This window comes from Monodon monoceros, unplaced genomic scaffold (genome assembly GCF_005190385.1).
Source record: "Monodon monoceros isolate NGI ecotype Baffin Bay Population unplaced genomic scaffold, NGI_Narwhal_1 Super_Scaffold_20, whole genome shotgun sequence".
Classification (NCBI taxonomy): Eukaryota; Metazoa; Chordata; class Mammalia; order Artiodactyla; family Monodontidae; genus Monodon; species Monodon monoceros.
Genome location: NW_021703777.1, coordinates 25,318,645 through 25,337,242, shown reverse-complemented (window position 1 = coordinate 25,337,242; position 18,598 = coordinate 25,318,645). Strand labels below are relative to the sequence as shown.

At 41.3% G+C, this 18,598-nt stretch overlaps 1 protein-coding gene across 2 annotated transcripts in view; it reads left to right on the top strand.

Moving 5' to 3' along the window:
• The window catches only part of SLC10A7 (solute carrier family 10 member 7), a 252,019-nt gene extending 238,964 nt beyond the window's left edge, over window positions 1–13,055 (top strand). For both annotated transcript variants that reach the window (XM_029234967.1, XM_029234966.1), the window contains 2 exons: window positions 8,353–8,498; window positions 10,950–13,055. In XM_029234967.1, coding sequence (XP_029090800.1) covers window positions 8,353–8,498; window positions 10,950–10,979 — 176 coding nt within the window. In that variant the 3' untranslated portion in view covers window positions 10,980–13,055. The remainder of the gene's footprint in view (window positions 1–8,352; window positions 8,499–10,949) is intronic.
• The last annotated feature ends 5,543 nt before the right edge of the window (window positions 13,056–18,598 follow it).

The following is an 18,598-nucleotide window of genomic DNA, read 5'->3' as shown; positions in this document are numbered from 1 at the left end:
AAAAGTAAATAGACTGTGGTCTAATTCTGCCTCTACCACCTACCAGATGTGTGATGTTAGGCAAGTCACATAACTGCCCTACGTCTCAGTTGCCTCATGTTTCAGTGGGGAAATTGCCACCTACTTCTTAGGGCTGCTTTAAGGATTAAGTGAGATAATGCAGGAAAAGCACCTGGCAGGCAGGAAGCACTTACAAAATGGCGGTAGTTGCCATTGTTCTCTACTGACGTCAAAGGGGTAGAGGATTTGATGAATGGGCACTGGAAAGTCATTGTAATTCTTGAGCAGGGTATTGCCTTTAATTAATGTGGGTTTTAGGAAGATTAATCTGGCTGTGGTTTGTAGGATTGATGAAGGGAAGAGTCTGAAGACAGGGGGTTATGTCAGGAAGCTGAAAGAGTCATTTGGCTTGATTTTATGAGGAACCGAATTAGGAAGGTGGCAGTGAACCCTGAGGGGGAAGGACAGTGCTCGATAGAGGAAAGAACCTCCAGAACTTGGTGACTTGATCTACAAGTAGAAAGACAAATGGGGATCCCCAAACTCTGAGTTGTAGCAACTTGGTAAGCATGCACCAGGCCGGCGCTCACTCTCTGGACGAAGGAAAGCTGAGGTGATTGGGGCAAGTGCTACAGAAAGTGGGCCCCAGGAAGGCAGGGGCCTTGTCTGTGTTATTTTCCTTATATCTTCAGCACCGGGAACAGTAAATCACATACAGCAGAGGCCCAGAAAGTATTTTTTGAATGAATGAGTAGATGGTGAGAGCATCGTGCTCCTACAAGTAAACTCTGAACAACGATATAAAGTAGATGGTGTTCATATTGTGAGCAATAGAGCGGCCTTCCATGAGAGGTATGTAAAGGTCCATATTTAATCGAGGAAGAAATATGTCTGTTTCTCAAGGAAAAATTTAAAAACCGTCCATCCAATAGAAAGTAGTAACTGTTGAAACTTGATACAAAGGGAATTTTCTAATTCAGAGAACATAAAATAAACATTTAAAATAGGGGGGGAACCCCCGCTTGTTCTGGTACGTATTGTTTTATCCTTTCCATCCTGGGTGTAGGATAAAAGAAACCCCTTATTTGCTTGTTAGAAGAAGAAAGCTCTCACTTGAAGTTCTTAGTTGGCAGATGTCAGTTGAAAGCTCTGCTTATGGAATATGCCGCAGTGTCAAAGTCTGTTGGATAATTTTAGACGAATGTGTCATGTGTGACATGGAAATATGGCATGCCATACATTAGTGATTTCCCAAGTGTTTGGAGCAGGTAGCAATGTGCTGGGGAAGTGCTCTTTATCTCTCCACACAGTGTACTTGTAGAGCAGTGGGGAAATGCTTCTGGTGGAAATTACTTTAGTCAGAAAAAGAATCCATTTACAATATGCGCCTTCTAACATCTTTCAGACAATGCATTGTATTAAAGAGGCATTTTTTGATTAATGTTTTATAAACATTTTTCAGCATGACAGCTTAAAGTCCCTGTAAAATTGTAAATGCGCGCATGGTGTTCACTTCCATAAAGTCAAACGCCGTCTCATAAAGTCTAGTCGGATCCTGTCAACAATGGTGACACAGAATCAGTACCTGGGAGCATTAAAATTAATTTGCTTCATTTATATTACCGCAGTGATCGCAAGATGAAAAGAGTCCTATATTTAAATTTTACTTGAAAAAGAAAACTCTTTTGAGTAAGTTTGTTTGGTTTTTTGAAATTATTGCCCTTTTTTTCTCCCTAGTTAATGAATGGAGTGAAAATGGAGTGATAGTCTGCACAGTAACTTTATGATGGGGTCTGGAAAAGCACAAGTCCGATCCTTCAGTGCTCTTCCTCTGAGCACTAAGATGCTCAGAGATGAAGACAAAACAGTCACTGACCCTAAGAAGCTAACAGCTTAGTGAGGGAAACACACACACACACACACACACACACAAAGCAAGCAGCGATAATAAATGCAGCAAACGCTAGGCCGGAACACACCCCAGTTGGGTAAGCCTAGAGCAGAAAGGAGCCTTGGGACATCAAGGATGGCTTCCCAGAGGAGGTGAGTTAGAAACTGCGGGCTAAGGAATCGGGCAGGTCAAGAAGTGGGTGGCGAGCATCCTGGGCAAAAGGAACTCACGTGCAAAGACCGAGGGGTGAGACTTCTAGAGCCTAGAGCATGGGCATGGGCACGGGTTGGGGAGAGGAGGGGAGGAAGGGGCACCGCACTCTTCATGGCTGGAGCACAGAGAGAGCCCAGGGGAGCATGGTGAGACGGAGAGAGATTTTGTACTCAGCCTGGTTACAGACTGGAAAATACCCTGCAGAGGACAAGCCTGAAGGCAGAGAGATGGGTTTGGGATGAGGGTTGGGGGGCGGGTGAGGGCTGACCGAGCCCTGAAGGAAGGTCACGGGGAGGCAGTGGGAGTGGTCATAGAGGGGCCTGTGAGTTACCTGAGTGAGGGTCGTGTCACTTGCCTCGCCCTTTAGTTAATCTGTGAAGTTAATCTGTGAATGAACGATTGAGTGAATTGTTGAAAGGGTGGGTGAAGAGGATGAAAGGGTGGTGCATCACATGGGCTTCTGGAAAAAGACATAGCGATGTTCTCTGATTTGACTTGAAGGTCAAGTTTTGCCAAATTCGTGGCCAGGTGACAGAAATCGCAGTGTGGTGAGCACAGCGGCCCTCACAGTTCCAGGACTCTCTCTATTTCATTTCCAGTGTTCGTCCTGATAGTGCTGGAAACACAGCAAAGATGCCCTAGAACAGAGATCGTAAACTCGCCGCTTCCAAACATCGCCAGGGTGGACTGGACCACTCGGACATGGAATCGTAGAATAGTTACCTCCCCCTCCACCCCACCACTTCTCCCAACTTCTCTTCCTACTCTGACCCTCGAGAAAATGAAAATGCACAGGGTGGAAGCTGCCAGGAGGACGGATGGGGAGAAACTGAAGAAAAGCAGGGGAAAGACTGAGATATAAAGAAGAGATTGCGAAGGAACTAATAATTGAAAAGGAAAGTGGATAATTGAATGATCGAGAAGTAAGGTAGAGTTTCAGACAGAGGGAACAGAAAGGTTCCCAAAACAAATAGCTTGACTTGAATCTCTAGAGTCCCCCTCCCCTCATCCGGGGATTAGCCGGTGGTGAATCCACCCTGAGACAGTGACAAGCAAAGACGCAGCAAAGGGACCTGGCCCCTAATCTCCGGAAGCTAAGTTTTTCTCTCTGATGTGATTTTCAATCATATTTTTAACATTAGTCACTGAGAGTGGTGGTGATAGGAAATCTGATTAACAATTAACAAGAAGGTATTGCAGGCACAAAAAGTGATGAAGAGAAATCCCTACTTCATTCGACAGATGTCTACAGCAGCGGCCAGTCATGGGGGAGCCCTCTCTTTTCCAGGCGAAGTGGATGACTGGGGTGCGAAGCCAAGTGAGAGAGGGCCTGTGTCTCCAGGGTGAGGCAGGCAAACACGCCACGCCATCAACATAGGGCACTAAAACAGTGTGGGAAAGTGGGGAGGGGACAGTGAGGAAATGAAGGAGTAATAAGTGCAGGAAGTAGCCGGAGCTGGGGCAACAAAGGAAGAAGTTGGGTTCTCAGAACCTAGAAGTCTGGAGAGGAAACAGGGGTCAGACCTTCAAGGAGGGGCACAGTGGGTTAGCCGCTGGGGCCAAACCCCAGGCCTCTGCGCCTTCTCCAGCCTTCCTCTAGTGTCCAGGGGGCCGCCTGCTGACAAGGAGGAGTGATGTTTGCAGAGTCCCAGCCTGGTCTGTACAGAAGAGTGTGTTCAAAGATGAGACGGAAGAGCTGAAGAACCAGCCCAGGACCAGAAGAGAGCTTCATACAAAGTGATAGCAGGGTCCACAGAAGGTAGAAGTTCACCTGTACACTGGAAGTATCTTGAAAGCAGTGTCAGTCTGGGGTTCCCTTGCCACTATTGGGGTAGGCCTCGTGGTCACTGAGCTCCTGGCCGCTGTGAAATCACAGGAATACCCCAGCTTGGGTAGCAGGGGAGTGTGAGGTCTGCTGCCCCCGGAAGTGCTGCTGGGAGGGTTAGGGGCCCAAGGGAGGCGAGTTCCGAAAGGACTTCTGGACTAGAAAGCTCTTTGCATCCCAGGCCCTCTTCTGCTTCATGGAGCTGCCATGCCTGTGGCATCTTGAACTGAAGACCTTGGAGGCCTTGACCCTTACCTGACACACAGAACTGGAAACCCAGGTGGCCTAGATTGCAGTAAAGACTCTGCCACTTGGGAAAGTTTTCTAACCACTAATGAGGCGTTTCAGTCTCCTCATTAGTAAAATGGTGCAAACAATAGGTTTCATCAACCACCGAGAGTTGTTGTCTGTTCATATGGGAGAGCCCTTGACAGCACCTGGCCTCAAGTAAGTACTCACTGCATACAAACCGTTATTATCATTATTACTACTATCTTTTCATCACACTACAGTGAATTGATGTCGCTTCCATTAAGATACCTTGTGAACTTGCGTATTGGAGCAGCAGCCCTGTGACCATATCTGTGGGCTTGCTTGAGCTGGCTGAAGAACGACCCAGAGCCTGCCTGAACTTAGCCAAGAAAGTGTAACTCAGGTGATTTAGCCCAGCAGCCATCGTCCTTGAATTTGGGGTCAGAAACCCCTGCTCTGACCATTTTTTAGAGACACATACCTCCATATTTCTATCATTTGCTCCCTTTAGCCCCACTATTACTCCACGCCACCCCCCAACTCCTTCACATCATCCTTTTGGGCCAAATAACCTTTCCTGAAAACAGGAGTAGTATATGTTCAGGTCTTCTTCATTTCTCATTGTAGTAACTTTCTGGGAATATAATTTTTTTTAGATTTTATTCATTTTATTTTATTTTTTATTTATTTATTTTGTTGGCTGCGTTGGGTCTTTGTTGTTGCGTGTGGGCTTTAGTTGTGGCGAATGGGGGCTACTCTTTGTTGTGGTGTGCGGGCTTCTTATTGTGGTGGCTTCTCTTGTTTCAGAGCACAGGCTCTAGGTGCGTGGGCTTCAGTAGTTGTGGCACGCGGGCTCAGTAGTCGTGGCTCACAGGCTGTAGAGCGCAGGCTCAGTAGTTGTGGCACACGGGCTTAGTTGTTCTGCAGCACGTGGGATCTTCCCGGACCAGGGCTTGAACCAGTGTCCCCTGCGTTGGCAGGTGGGTTCTTAACCACTGCGCCACCAGGGAAGCCCTCTGGGATTATAATATTAAATGCTGCTTTTCAATATCTAACACTGATCTAATTCAAATCCAATAAGTGGATTAAGCATATTACTTTTAAAAAGAAAACTCCTTTGTTCTTTATATTAGTGAGAAGACAGAAGCTGTGCAAAAATCTAAATGCATATGCTTGAAGCTTAGAGAGAGACTTTGTTTGGGAAGAGTTAAGTGTTTGCAGTTTATGGCAATGATATGTGAGGCTATGAAAAAGAAAGCAGCCATGAAATACATTTTTGCATAAAGGTTTGAAATTTAGTAGAAGGTAAAAATAATTGAAAAAACAGAGCTTTCCTCACCAGGCTATCATAAAACGTTATTTATATGCCATCATTGTGTGTATTTAGGAGCCTGGGTCCTTTTCAGTGGTTGTTCTCAAAGAAACAAAAAGAAAGCTAAGCTGTTAAAACTATTCAGTTGAAAAACTGATGTACATACACAGCCGTACTGACAACTGGACCACATTAAAGCAATTGGTGATAATAGTCAAATCACCAGTGTCTGAACTCTATTACAGAAGCTTAATAGTTACATATGTTGGGCAGCTGCTTACAAAATATGCACACCTTGCCCTGCATATAACAGAGCGGAAGACTCAGAAGTAGTATTCATTTACCTGAGTTCCGTTACAGCCTTCACTGTGGGGTTTAATCATTCAGCACAGATTTTAGAATTCATCTGCCGTATACAGTACTGCTTAAAGTGCTTCGAGATTCTTGGCCAAAAGAGAATGTGCAAAAGCCTTTATTAATATCTATCTGGCTGAAGTACCCTCCTACTTATAGCCATATATACCATACTTTATCTTACCATATACTTTCAGCCCCAAAGTGAACTTGGGGGCTGTGAAATGGTGCCAGGCAGGCTTCCCTAAAGACCAACAGAGTGTTTCACTACTAAGCAAGAAAAGATCCTTTTTTTTTTTTTAATTGTGGTATAGTTGCTTTACAGTGTTGTGCAGAAAAGATCCATTTTTAACCTCTACCTTACTAGTATGCCTCAGCCTTCTCGAAGAAACTCTATTCTGAAATCTGAAAGAGAAATTAAGGAAACTCTCCCATTTACCATTGCAACAAAAAGAACAAAATACCTAGGAATAAACCTTCCTAGGGAGACAAAAGACCTGTATGCAGAAAACTATAAGACACTGATGAAAGAAATGAAAGATGATACCAACAGATGGAGAGATATACCATGTTCTTGGATTGGAAGAATCAATATTGTGAAAATGACTATACTACCCAAAGCAATCTGCAGATTCAATGCAATCCCTATCAAATTACCAATGGCATTTTATACAGAACTAGAACAAAAAATCTTAAAATTCGTATGGAGACACAAAAGACCCCGAATAGCCAAAGAAGCCTTGAGGGAAAAAAACGGAGCTGGAGGAATCAGACTCCCTGACTTCAGACTATACTACAAAGCTACAGTAATCGAGACAATATGGTACTGGCAGAAAACCAGAAACATAGATCAATGGAACAAGATAGAAAGCCCAGAGATAAACCCACGCACCTATGGTCAACTAATCTATGACAAAGGAGGCAAGGATATACAATGGAGAAAAGACAGTCTCTTCAATAAGTGGTGCTGGGAAAACTGGACTGCTACATGTAAAAGAATGAAATTAGAACACTCCCTAACACCATGCACAAAAATAAACTCAAAATGGGTTCGAGACCTAAATGTAAGACCAGACACTATAAAACTCTTAGAGGAAAACATAAGAACACCCTTTGACATAAATCACAGCCAGATCTTTTTTGATCCACCTCCTAGAGTAATGGAAATAAGAACAAAAATAAACAAATGGGACCTAATGAAACTTTAAAGCTTTTGCACAGCAAAGGAAAGCATAAACAAGACGAAAAGACAACCCTCAGAATGGGAGAAAATATTTGCACACGAATCAATGGACAAAGGATTAATCTCCAAAATATATAAACAACTCATGCAGCTCAATATCAAAAAACAAACAACCCAATCCAAAAATGGGCAGAAAACCTAAATAGACATGTCTCCAGAGAAGACATACAGATGGCCAAGAAGCACATGAAAAGCTGCTCAACATCTATTAGAGAAATGCAAATCAAAACTACAATGAGGTATCACCTCCCACCAGTTAGAATGGGCATCATCAGAAAACCTACAAGCAACAAATGCTGGAGAGGGTGTGGGGAAAAGGGAACCCTCTTGCACTGTTGGTGGGAATGTAAATTGATACAGCCACTATGGAGAGCAGTATGGAGGTTCCCTAAAAAACTAAAAATAGAATTACCATATGACCCAGCAGTCCCACTACTGGGCATATACCCAGAGAAAACCATAATTCAAAAAGACACCCCAGTGTTCATTGCAGCACTATTTACAATAGCCAGGTCATGGAAGCAACCTAAATGCCCATCGACAGACGAATGGATAAAGAAGATGTGGTACATACATACAATGGAATATTACTCAGCCATAAAAAGGAATGAAATTGGGTCATTTATTGATATGTGGTTGGATCTAGAGACTGTCATACAGAGTGAAGTAAGTCAGAAAGAGAAAAACAAATATCGTATATTAACGCATATCTGTGGAACCTAGAAAAATGGTACAGATGAACCAGTTTACAGGGCAGAAATTGAGACACGGATGTAGAGAACAAACGTATGGACACCAAGTGGGGAAAGTGGCGGGGAGGTGTGGGTGATGGTGTGATGAATTGGGAGATTGGGATTGACATGTATACACTGATGTGTATAAAATTGATGACTAATAAGGGCCTGCTATATAAAAAAATAAATTAAATAAAATTTAAAAATTAAAAAAAAAGAAACTCTATTCCCCACTATCTTCTCACCTCTCCTTGTTAGACAGGCTGCTAACTTGCAGTGAGAGTTACTGGTGCCCTTGAACCGACGACCTTTTCAGTTTTAATCTGTTCTAGATAGAGCTTGGAGGTTTACACAGTGAAAGGAAGATGGAAAGATTTGGTGAGTCGTTCCAGACCTTCCCTTTTTAGTTCTGTGAATATACACAAGAGAAAGGTGGCGCAAATCGAAGTCCAGTTTTAATGGCATATGTCTTTAGTTTGATGACAGACTGAATTTGCCTCTAGGTTTTCTGTCTTCTTTGTTCATCAGGGATTCCAATGCTGAAGATCGTGTTTGCAGGCCATGAGTACCTCTCTTTAATATCCGTCCCCTTGCTGATCTACCACCCGGTGCAGATCCTTCTGGGAAGTGTGTTGGTGCCAACAATAAAGTCTTGGATGGTGTCAAGGCAGAAGGTGAGACTCTAGAAGAATCTTATTTGGATCTAAGTCACATTGAAATGCTATTTCTGAATCTTAGCTGTTCATATGCTTTAACTTTTGCACATATAACCTTGTTCTCAAGTACACATTCTCTTAACTAAATACGATAATAATGACGCATTAATCCAATTCAATTTGAACAAGAGGATTGAGGGCTAATTGTTCTATATTGTTATAACAGCACGATGATACTTAAAAGGTAGTTTTTAAAAGCCCTTTTTAATTTGCTCATATTGAAGGGCATATTGCAGTGGATTAAAGTTTCAGTAAATATACTCAAAATATATGTGCCCCTCTGCTCGGGTGCCCACCATCTTTGCCCACCTGATCATTTGTATGTGTCCTGATTTCACATGCCTTTCTAAATATGATAGCACCTGGACTTATCCAGAGTGTCTACTTTATTTTTAATTTTCCAGACACATAATAACTTCTTTGTACTATGCGTTTGGGAATTAAAAAATAAAATTTCAGTAGCAAAGGAGGCCACACAAGGACGTCAATTTCACCACACTTGGCTCAGAAGTCTTGTTACTTATTTGATATTTGTGGATTTGATTTTCTAAATTATCAGCCAAAATAAAACAAACTGAGTGACTCATACAAAATTTAGATGCAGCACATACCACGGAAGTGCCCGTAGAGCTGGCTTCTTCCTTCTTCCAGTGGCTCAGACTTTGCAAGACTTCTTTCGCCTGCTCACAAGGTGTCAAGGAGATAGCCAGTGACAGAGCACTGTGTGTCGTGTCCTTAGTGTCCTGAAAACGGAATAGCCCCACTACAGCCTGTTAAGCTCTGTGTTATGCTGAGCACGTGCCAGCCTTCACCAGGTTCGGAGTGTGGGCCCTTGAGCCATCCTGCCAGCTCTGCCACCTTACCCCCGTGTGACCCTGGCCATGTTACCTCACGTCTCTGTACCTCAGTCTCTGCCACACTAAGACTCATGATAACATCTACTCTTTAGGGTTGTGGAGGATTACGTGGCAGGTATTTGACAAAAGCTATCTGATATAATCACTGTTATCATCACTGATGTTCCTTATTTTCTACAACACTCTTTGTAGCAGGCTCTGCTATCCCCATTGAACACATAGGAACTAGGCCCAGAGAGTTGAGCAACTTGCCCAGGGTTATGGGGGTGGGTTTACTCAGTGCTAGACTTAGTACTTGAACCCTGGTCTATGTGTCCCCCAAAATCTTTCCCCTACACCACAACGATGCTCCAAACAGAAATACAAGATTGCTTTTGTTTAATTTTTGGTACTGAAGTACAGTTAATTTACAATGTTGTGTTAGTTTCAAGTGTACAGCAAAGTGATTGTTATATATGTAAGAATATATATAAGAATAAAAATATATAGGAATATCTATTCTTTCTCAGATTCTTTCCCATTTAGGTTGTTACAAGATATTGAGTATAGCTCCCTGTGCTGTACAGTAGCTCCTTGTTGTTTATCCATTTTATATATAGGAGTGTGTATATGTTAATCCCAGACTCTCCTAATTTATCTCTCCCCCCCCACCCCCAAGATTGCTTTTAGAAGGAGAGCCCTAGGTCCCCAGAATCCTGCCTGAGAAGGTAGCCCTCCAGCACCTTCCCTCCTCTTGTAATTGAACAAAATGTTAGCAAACATCATTCTGTGCTGGGGACCACTCCAGGCTGGGGTCTTCCCACTCAGAATTGGTACAGGAGCAGTTTAGTAATTTTCTTTCTTTTACTATTTATCCCCTTTGAAAACTTCATTTGTATATATGCTCGTGTTTAACAATGTGTATATGCATGATAGACCAGAATTTATATATATAAATTTTGACAAAGAATGAAGAAAATTATTTGAAAATCCTAATACTCCATCAATAATATACAGTCATAGTGAACAGCAAATTAATCAGAATGAAGTTTTCTTCTAAATGTTTAAAAGCTCTGGGATTTATCCTGCAGAGTAACAGAAGCATTTCCAAAAGGGAGACTACACTGGACGCTGTTCATTTTTCCCTTTGCACAGAAACCACTCCAAACCAGGGGGCCACTGGCTAATGTAGAATAATCCAGAAGGCTTGGAATATTTAGCCATTCCCACCTGGCCACCTGGCCACAAAAACAAAGTGTCCATCGTAAGGGTATCCTTGAGTGTCTCCTCTGCTTTACAGACAATAGTGACTGAGACCCACAGGCACCATCTAATGCACAGCAGACGGGATAAATAGCCATGCCGGGCGTGGGGGAGATGCCAGATTCTGCAGGCCAGTGAGGTGGGCGGGTGAATTTATTTGGATCCAGGGGTTTGGATCCTGGGTTATATAATGCTATCTAGGCGGGCCTCTTTTTCCTTCTCATAGCATAAATTATCTGGTGTTAATTGATGCTCTCACGTTGCTCGTGGATACCGTCCAACTCTGATGTCATGTTTTCCTTTCTCGTAGGGAGTGAAGTTGACAAGACCAACGGTATAAGGAAGGAGGTGGTCTTTCCGCAGCGATGTATATACGTACAGGGTTGTACATACAAACAGTTCTGAAGACATGTATTTGTGAACGTTGCTTCAATGCATATTTTATTTTTTTACACAAAAAAATATGACATAACTGTTTAAGTGCCTTAAAATGGATTTGACGAGAGCGTTATTTCCAAAACCTACTTTGTTGGTTACTGCCAGGGGTGGTTCAGTATTTTGGAGTTGTTCTTTGTTTTTTTTTTTTTTCCTAACACAGGAAACAGTCATCATAAGTGACAAAAAGCAAACACGTTTTCATCGTACCACCTTCTGTGCAATAGAGCTCTCTACTAGCTACTGTACTGTTTGGAATGAGGTCACACCATCAGGAAAATGCCCTTCTCATGACAGTGAAAATTTCCAAAGTCTTATTCACGGATACTTTGATTTCCCTTGTGATTCTTTTATTCTGCAACTGTGACATGCCTCTTCCTTATCAACTCAGCAGGGGTCATAGATTGAATAGATGCTGAAAAGCATAAGTCATCTGCATTTCTTGACATCAGTTTTTAAGACATTCCTTCAAATAGTTTCCACTCAGAAATTCCTCAGTTCCGTTACAAGAGATTGTGGTGTTCTATGTCTTAAATTTATTATAAGCTGCTTCAGAGAAAGGGCCTGATGTTTGAGTTATGAGTCAAAGTACGTGCAGTTTTCAGATAAACTGCAGGATTTGGGTTTCAGGATTCTTAAAATTATATTTCAAATGTTTTTCGTTTTTCTTCCATTATTTCTTTCTTACCTGTTTTCCAGCACACTTGCAAACTCATAACAACCAAACGTGAGACCCAAAAACGTTACAATTAGTTCGAGAGCAGCAACAATTAATGACGGATTATTTCACATTCCACAACGGAGACCAAAATGTGTTTCCTGTTACACAGATGTGCCGGGCACAAATTTCCTCTTTTAGCCAGAAGCAGCCTGTTACATCTTTAAATTAAGCACACTTAAGGCATTTGAGACAAGTTATTAATGAGAATTTCCTTGGCAGATTTGACAAATGTTTGCAACATTAAAAAAAAAAATTAAATCACATTGCTCTTACAAATAAATGAAAATATAAAGGTCACGGAGGCAAACAAATGTTACATATACACATTCTGTCTAGCGAGATGGAAAGAAAAATAGACACAGAAGATGCAAAACCATTTGTCAACCAAAATATTAAGTAAAATTAGCTCCCAGTTGGGCATCAGCTTGCCATGGAGTATCCAATGTTTGCTTCTACTATGTCTGGAAGAGCTTTCACGACCCAAAAAGAGAAAAAAGCAATGTATAGAAATAAGGGAACACTTTTTCTGTTTCCTGCACACCATTCTGCCACATCCTCGCTACGCGTCTTTTCGTGATTTGACAGATGATATTGACATCATGAGTCACACCATGTCTTCAGCAGCTGTTTTGTTGTTTTATCAACAACAAAAAATCATTCCTTAGAAACTCACCATGTTTACCAGTATGGTAAATTTACATTATTGTTACTACCAGTTCTCATCTTGTGTTACTTCTGACTCATTTCAATGTCACTGAACCTCATAAATTTCATAAGAGTTAGCCTGGGTGTGAGCTTTAAGGCTAGTGCCAGACCCTGCAAAAAGCTATGCTAAATAGGCTGTTTGGCAAGAATTCCTATTGTCAAGAATTTCACTTGTGTCTAAAACTACAGTAATTTTGCTTGATATTTTTGATGCTTACATATGGAGCACAGAAAGGTTTTCATGTTTTGTTCCTGCAAGCTTCTTTGAATTTCAGAGTGAATGGAATTGTCTGTCTGAGCTATCATAAAAATCTTCTCCCTAGCATTAGAATACTGATTTTTTCCCCCCAACTTATCTACCTCTATTATCTAACACCTATAGTAGGTGTGACTATGGGATAAAATTCAACTGAAAATGATATAACATTTTACCTTTTGCTTTAAAAAAAAAAGTGTTCTTTTTTCAAATAATCTTCTTTCCATAGTGAATTTTGGTGGCTTTATTGATGTGTATACCTATTTCTTTTTTTACACAAATGCTGTGCATATTTTTCCATAAAGGACAAAAAAATAAAATCAAAATATATTTTTAATTCATGATTATTGGGGTTTAATTATTCATATCTTAAAATATGTTGTTATATCTATGCACTATCTCTTTTATGCATTTGTTTTGTCTGAATGTATTTATGAAAGAAATACGTTAGATTATATTTATGTTTGCTTGTTTTTCCACCTGGAGTTTTTTTAATGGTTGTTATGAAATTTGATTTTTTAAATGGATGAGAATGTTCATCTTTTCATGTGCTCTTTTCTAAGTTTTAAAATTTTGTGGGTTCTTCTTTTTATTCTTCCCTCTTCTGGTTGAAACTAACACACCCCTGGCTAATGTTCAGTGTTTGTTTATGCTAAATACCAAATTTTTTCAAAAGGATTGGTGAAGTAATGAAATGGATTTTTATGATGAATGGAAGATGGACATAATTCTATGATTAAACAAAGATGTTTCAGAAATCACAAGAGAACCTGCGGCTTATTTTTAACCTGATTTCAGATATACACTCATAATGCCTTCCAAGTATCTGTAGATTTCTTTTAATTCATTCCAATCCTCTTATACTATTTGTGGTTAGCTGGACATAAGTTTCATAGTCTTCCCAGGTATCCATCTCAATACCCCACCACGCCATAACGTTAAAATCCAGAACCAGCCCTTGCTGGTTAGAGATTTTCTCAGCATCAGGGTTGAGGACCAAAAGAGAAACATATCCAACAGAAGGGACAGAACATAGGTGATCTGCGTTTTAGCCACCTTGTCAATTTTTTCAGGGATAGAAATATGAACCCTTAGAATGCAGAATGCCTTTTCCAAACCCCGAGTTTCTTCGTGGGTACATTCCCTTTTGTAGAATTCCATACCTTCGTGTTCTCATTTTGCTGTCTTGACTTAGCAAGCCTCTTCTCCCTGGAAGGCTGACAGAAATGTCACCTCATCCAGGAAGCTTTCCTGCTCCCCCAGTCAGTTCTAGACTTACTCCCTGTGACGTGCCTTTAGAACAAGTCCCTCAAGTCTTCCAAAACCTTTGCTTGTCTAATCATCACTTTACATTTCTGTCTCCTCCAATGTGGTCCTCATTTGTTTTCCTCCTGTGCCTAGCACAGTGCCTGACTCAGATTAATAACCAGGAAAAAAAAAACCCAAAAAACCATTTTCCAAACTGTGATCTTAATAGGTAAGACGTGAACCTTCATAATTATGAAAGCTCTTCCCTACATATAGATCATTACTCAGTTACAAGAAAAACCGATTTTTTTTTTTGCTACTATTCCTAGCTAGCCTGAGGGAAACTGTGAAGCCACATTGCGCTGCTGAGAGAAATGCATGGCTTCATAACTGTGTAAATACTAGCTCTCCAAGTTGAAGCTGCAGATGTGATATGCAAATAACTTTCATCTTTTATATTTTGACAGAACAATAAACCCTCAATAATTCAGGCTAAATCAGCTTGGGTTGATCTGAATTAGTGAACACTTTATATGCATAAAAAATAAAGCGTTTTCCTTATCGGAATTCTGACATACTTATTATAAAGACTAGATACAAATTATTATGATTATCATCATATTATTGGTTTATGTAGATACATACAAAGGGTCTTATAAGAGTACTCTCTTTAGCAAAGCAGCTAATCTTATTTACACTATAGAACAGTTTCTCAAATGTGAGTAAAATACTAACCTCATGTAAAGGGAAAACAATTTTTCATAGACCCTGGAGAACTTGTCTACAGAGCCAATGATGAGAAACTGTATTAAACATTAAACGTCACTCTAACGATCGGTTGGTGCCAATGTGCTTGTAAACACAGGTGCAGACGAGCACTGAAGTCGCAGGGCTGAGCTGAGTCACAGGGGGTCACCCAGAAGATGCCCACAGGCCTCTCCAGACCCCCTTCCTCTACCGAGCTCTCCAGCATCTCAGACTCCACCACCCACACATGGAATTCCATTCCAGTTCCTTGATTTCTACCAAAGTCTGGACACACTGAGTTTGGGGGGATAGAGAAACTTAAAATGGAACGTTAGGAAAAAAATGGAATGTTAGACATCCTGTTCCCACCAATCTCCCAGCCACCCTCCCACCTGGAATTTCTCACTGACCGCCCTTCCCCGTAACCCCATCTACCTGCCCTGTTACCAGCTCTTTCTCTCCCCAACCCCCAAGTTCACAGAAGTTCAGCCACCTCTTTGTTCATTCTCTGACTTCCTGAACTTGCCCTGGGGCCAATGGCTATATAATCTAACAGAAACTTCCTCATTTCCACTTTCCTCTCATTTTGCCAGCTGCGCGTTGGAATGAGGCAACATGAGGATTCGTGTATGTCCTGGATGAGCTGTAGCCCAAACGTCGGGGAGGAGATGGAAAAGGAGCTGTGACTTCTCTCTACACTAGCAAAACAGGCAAAGTTTGTGAATGGGTAATTTATACAAAATGGATAATAGACATATTTTTAAATATTCAGTCTTACCAGAGATCAGGGAAATATACGTTTAAATAAGATACTGTTTTTCACCTATGAGACTGACAAAAAGTTGAAAGTTTCATAATATTCAAATATTGATAAGGGTTTGGGGAGAGGGACCTCATGCCCTTCTAGTTGGAACATAAATGGGGATGGAATTTTCTGGAGGGCTATTTAGCTGTACCATTGAAAGTTTAAATATATGTGTTCTTCAGCCCGGCTCTTTGGCTTCTGTGAATCCAGAAATAGATAAGTGCCCTAGAATCTACCGACAATGACATTTCAGAACTTTGATAAGGCTGAAAGGCCACCCAAATTCCCCAACTCAAGGAAATGTTTAAACACTCAATGGTATGTTCTTATCGTAGAACATTATTTAGGCATTAAAAGAAATGATGGTCACTGTGGAATAACGATATATTGTTGAGTAGGAAGAAGAATAAATTTCAGGGAAGAATATGCATTTTGTCATACTATTTTTATATATCCTATTTTTTCATTAGTTAAAATATATGTTACATATGTGTAGGGACACTCCATACATAAAAAACGTTTAGAGGTATACTTATAAGTAACATTAGTGAGCTTTTTCTTTAGGCCTGGTACTATTTCACGCACTGTACATTATTTCATCTAACCCTCTCAACAACTCTATGAGGTAGGTGGTATTATCCCCATTTTACAGATGAGAAACTGAGCCCCAGACTAAGTGGCTTTCAAGGCCACAAAATTAAGAAGTGGGTGCATTTTAACCACTCTTAGACTACTTAACGGTGATGATTCCTAGGACCAGGAATGCAGAGGTGTTCATACTTTTAATTGTACCTTTTCTTTTAATCACACTTTGGAAGAGTTCTAACAAGCATAAAGCACAAACTGGGGCTACTTCTGCTACTTCTTGAGCGAACGGCATAATTCATTTCTGAGCCGTGGCGCACTTGTCAAGCAAAACCTTTTTGGGTTGAGAAAGATGGGCCTCTAGGCACATCCTAGGGGGGTAAGGGCCGGACAAGGGAATCTGACTGTCCCATGCATTGAGGTGAGAGGAATTTTGAGTCGGAGTCAACAGCATGGGAAAGGGGGCTGAGAGGTCCAAAAACTGGAAGAAGAGGAACCAGAGAGGAAGTGGGCCAAAGAGAAAAGACAGTCCAGTGGGAAATGTGTGATGGCCTAAGTGATAGTGGTGGTGGTGGTTAATTATTATCATCATTTTTATCTTTTGCCAGCTTTATTGAGGTATACTTGACAAATAAAATTGTAAGCTATCTGAAGTGTACAAGTGATGATCCAATATACACATACATTGTGAAAGTATTCTCACAATTAATGAACACAACCTTCACCTCACACAGTTACTTGTGTGTGTGTGAGGATGCTTACTTAATACAGTCTCTTAGCGAATTTCAATTATATGATACAGTTATCACCTACAGTCACCACGATGTCCATCAGATCCTCAGACCTTATTCTTCTTATAACTGAAAGTTTGTACCCTTTTACCAACCTCTTCTCATTCGCACACCCCCAGCCCCTGGCAACCACTATTCTACTCTCTGCTTCTATGAGTTCTACTTTTTTCTTTTTAAGATTCCACATATAAGTGATACCGTGCAGTGTTTGTCTGTCTCTTTCTGGTTTATTTCACTTAGCATAATGCCCACCAGCTTCATCTGTGTTGTCACAAATGGCCGGATTTCCTTCTTTTTAAAGGCTGAATAATATTTCATTGTGTATATATACCACATTTTCTTCATCCATTCATCTGTCGATGGACACTTAGGGGCATTGTCAGAGGCACCACGTGTGAGATGGTGAGAGCAGTGGGTCCCAGCGTAGGAAGTTGCCGTAAACCTTTAGAGGTGGATGAGCTCTAGCTACGCTGGCAAAACCAGCCCGGGAGGCCGCACTGACAGCAGTGCTCTCAGTGAACACCTAGCATCAGGGTCTAGAATGCCCACTAGGGATCCCAAATCAATGTGGTTGTAAGGATTTCTAGTCTGGAATAGCCAGTAACAAGGGAACGACCCATGTCTAGGGCTGAGGCCAAGACTTGTTTCCTCCGTGTGTGGTCTTTTCCTATCAGTGGACTCCGAGGCCTGGCATGTGTCAGAAACCCTAGGCTCCTTCCTGCCAACGCTCTGGAATTTCTGAGTTGTGGAGCTTTTGAGTCACTCCAGTGAAGAGAAAACAACACCCTTTATGAAAACCTTGGTTGCAGAGTTCAGGTAGAGTTCAGAATCATTGCTAGCTAGCTTCTAGAATTTTAGAATATGAGAAAATAAGATCTTGCAGGGAGCACGTAGTTTCCGAGATGCAGGAGAGTCTACTTAGTGGTTAGCAGTGTGGACTCTGGAATCAGGAAAGTCTGAGTTCCAATCCCAGCTCCACCATGTAAGCGTTGGGAGGCTTGCACTCTTTTTCGTCTTGGTTTCCTTATCTGTACATCGCCGATAATAATGGTACATATCCTCTTAGGAATGTTGAAATAATTAAATGAAAAACTGGAATAAAGAACCTAGTATCGACCTGGGGGACAGAGGGATTTTCACACCTTGGCTACTGTGAGTAACGCTGCGGTGAACGCGGAGGTACAGGTTTCTGTTTGAGTTAGTGACTTTGTTTCATTTGGATATATAACTGGAAGTGGAATTACTGGATCATATGGTGGTTCTATTTTTAATTTCTTGAGGAACCACCGTACTGTTCTCCACAGTGGCTGTTTCTGCAGTTTTAAAGCACCTGCTGCCCATCACCCCTCAACAAACAAACAAACAAACAAATTTTTAGTACAAATCTGCTTTTCCAGCAGATATTTTTGTTCATTTGGAGGAAAATGAAGTAAAAGTTTCAACATCCACAAGGAAGTTATATAGGGGAGAAAAAGAACATTCCAGTAATACAGACACCAAGTCACAAGCAGGAATTCTGTGCATGAGATGATAAAAATGGAAACTCCTGGAAATCTTGGGGGGCGTAGAATGCTTCCCACAGAACATGGCATTCATTCTCAAACAATTACATCTAAATATAAATTAATATGTATTCAGATGGACTGGGGGATTGCAACAGCCATAA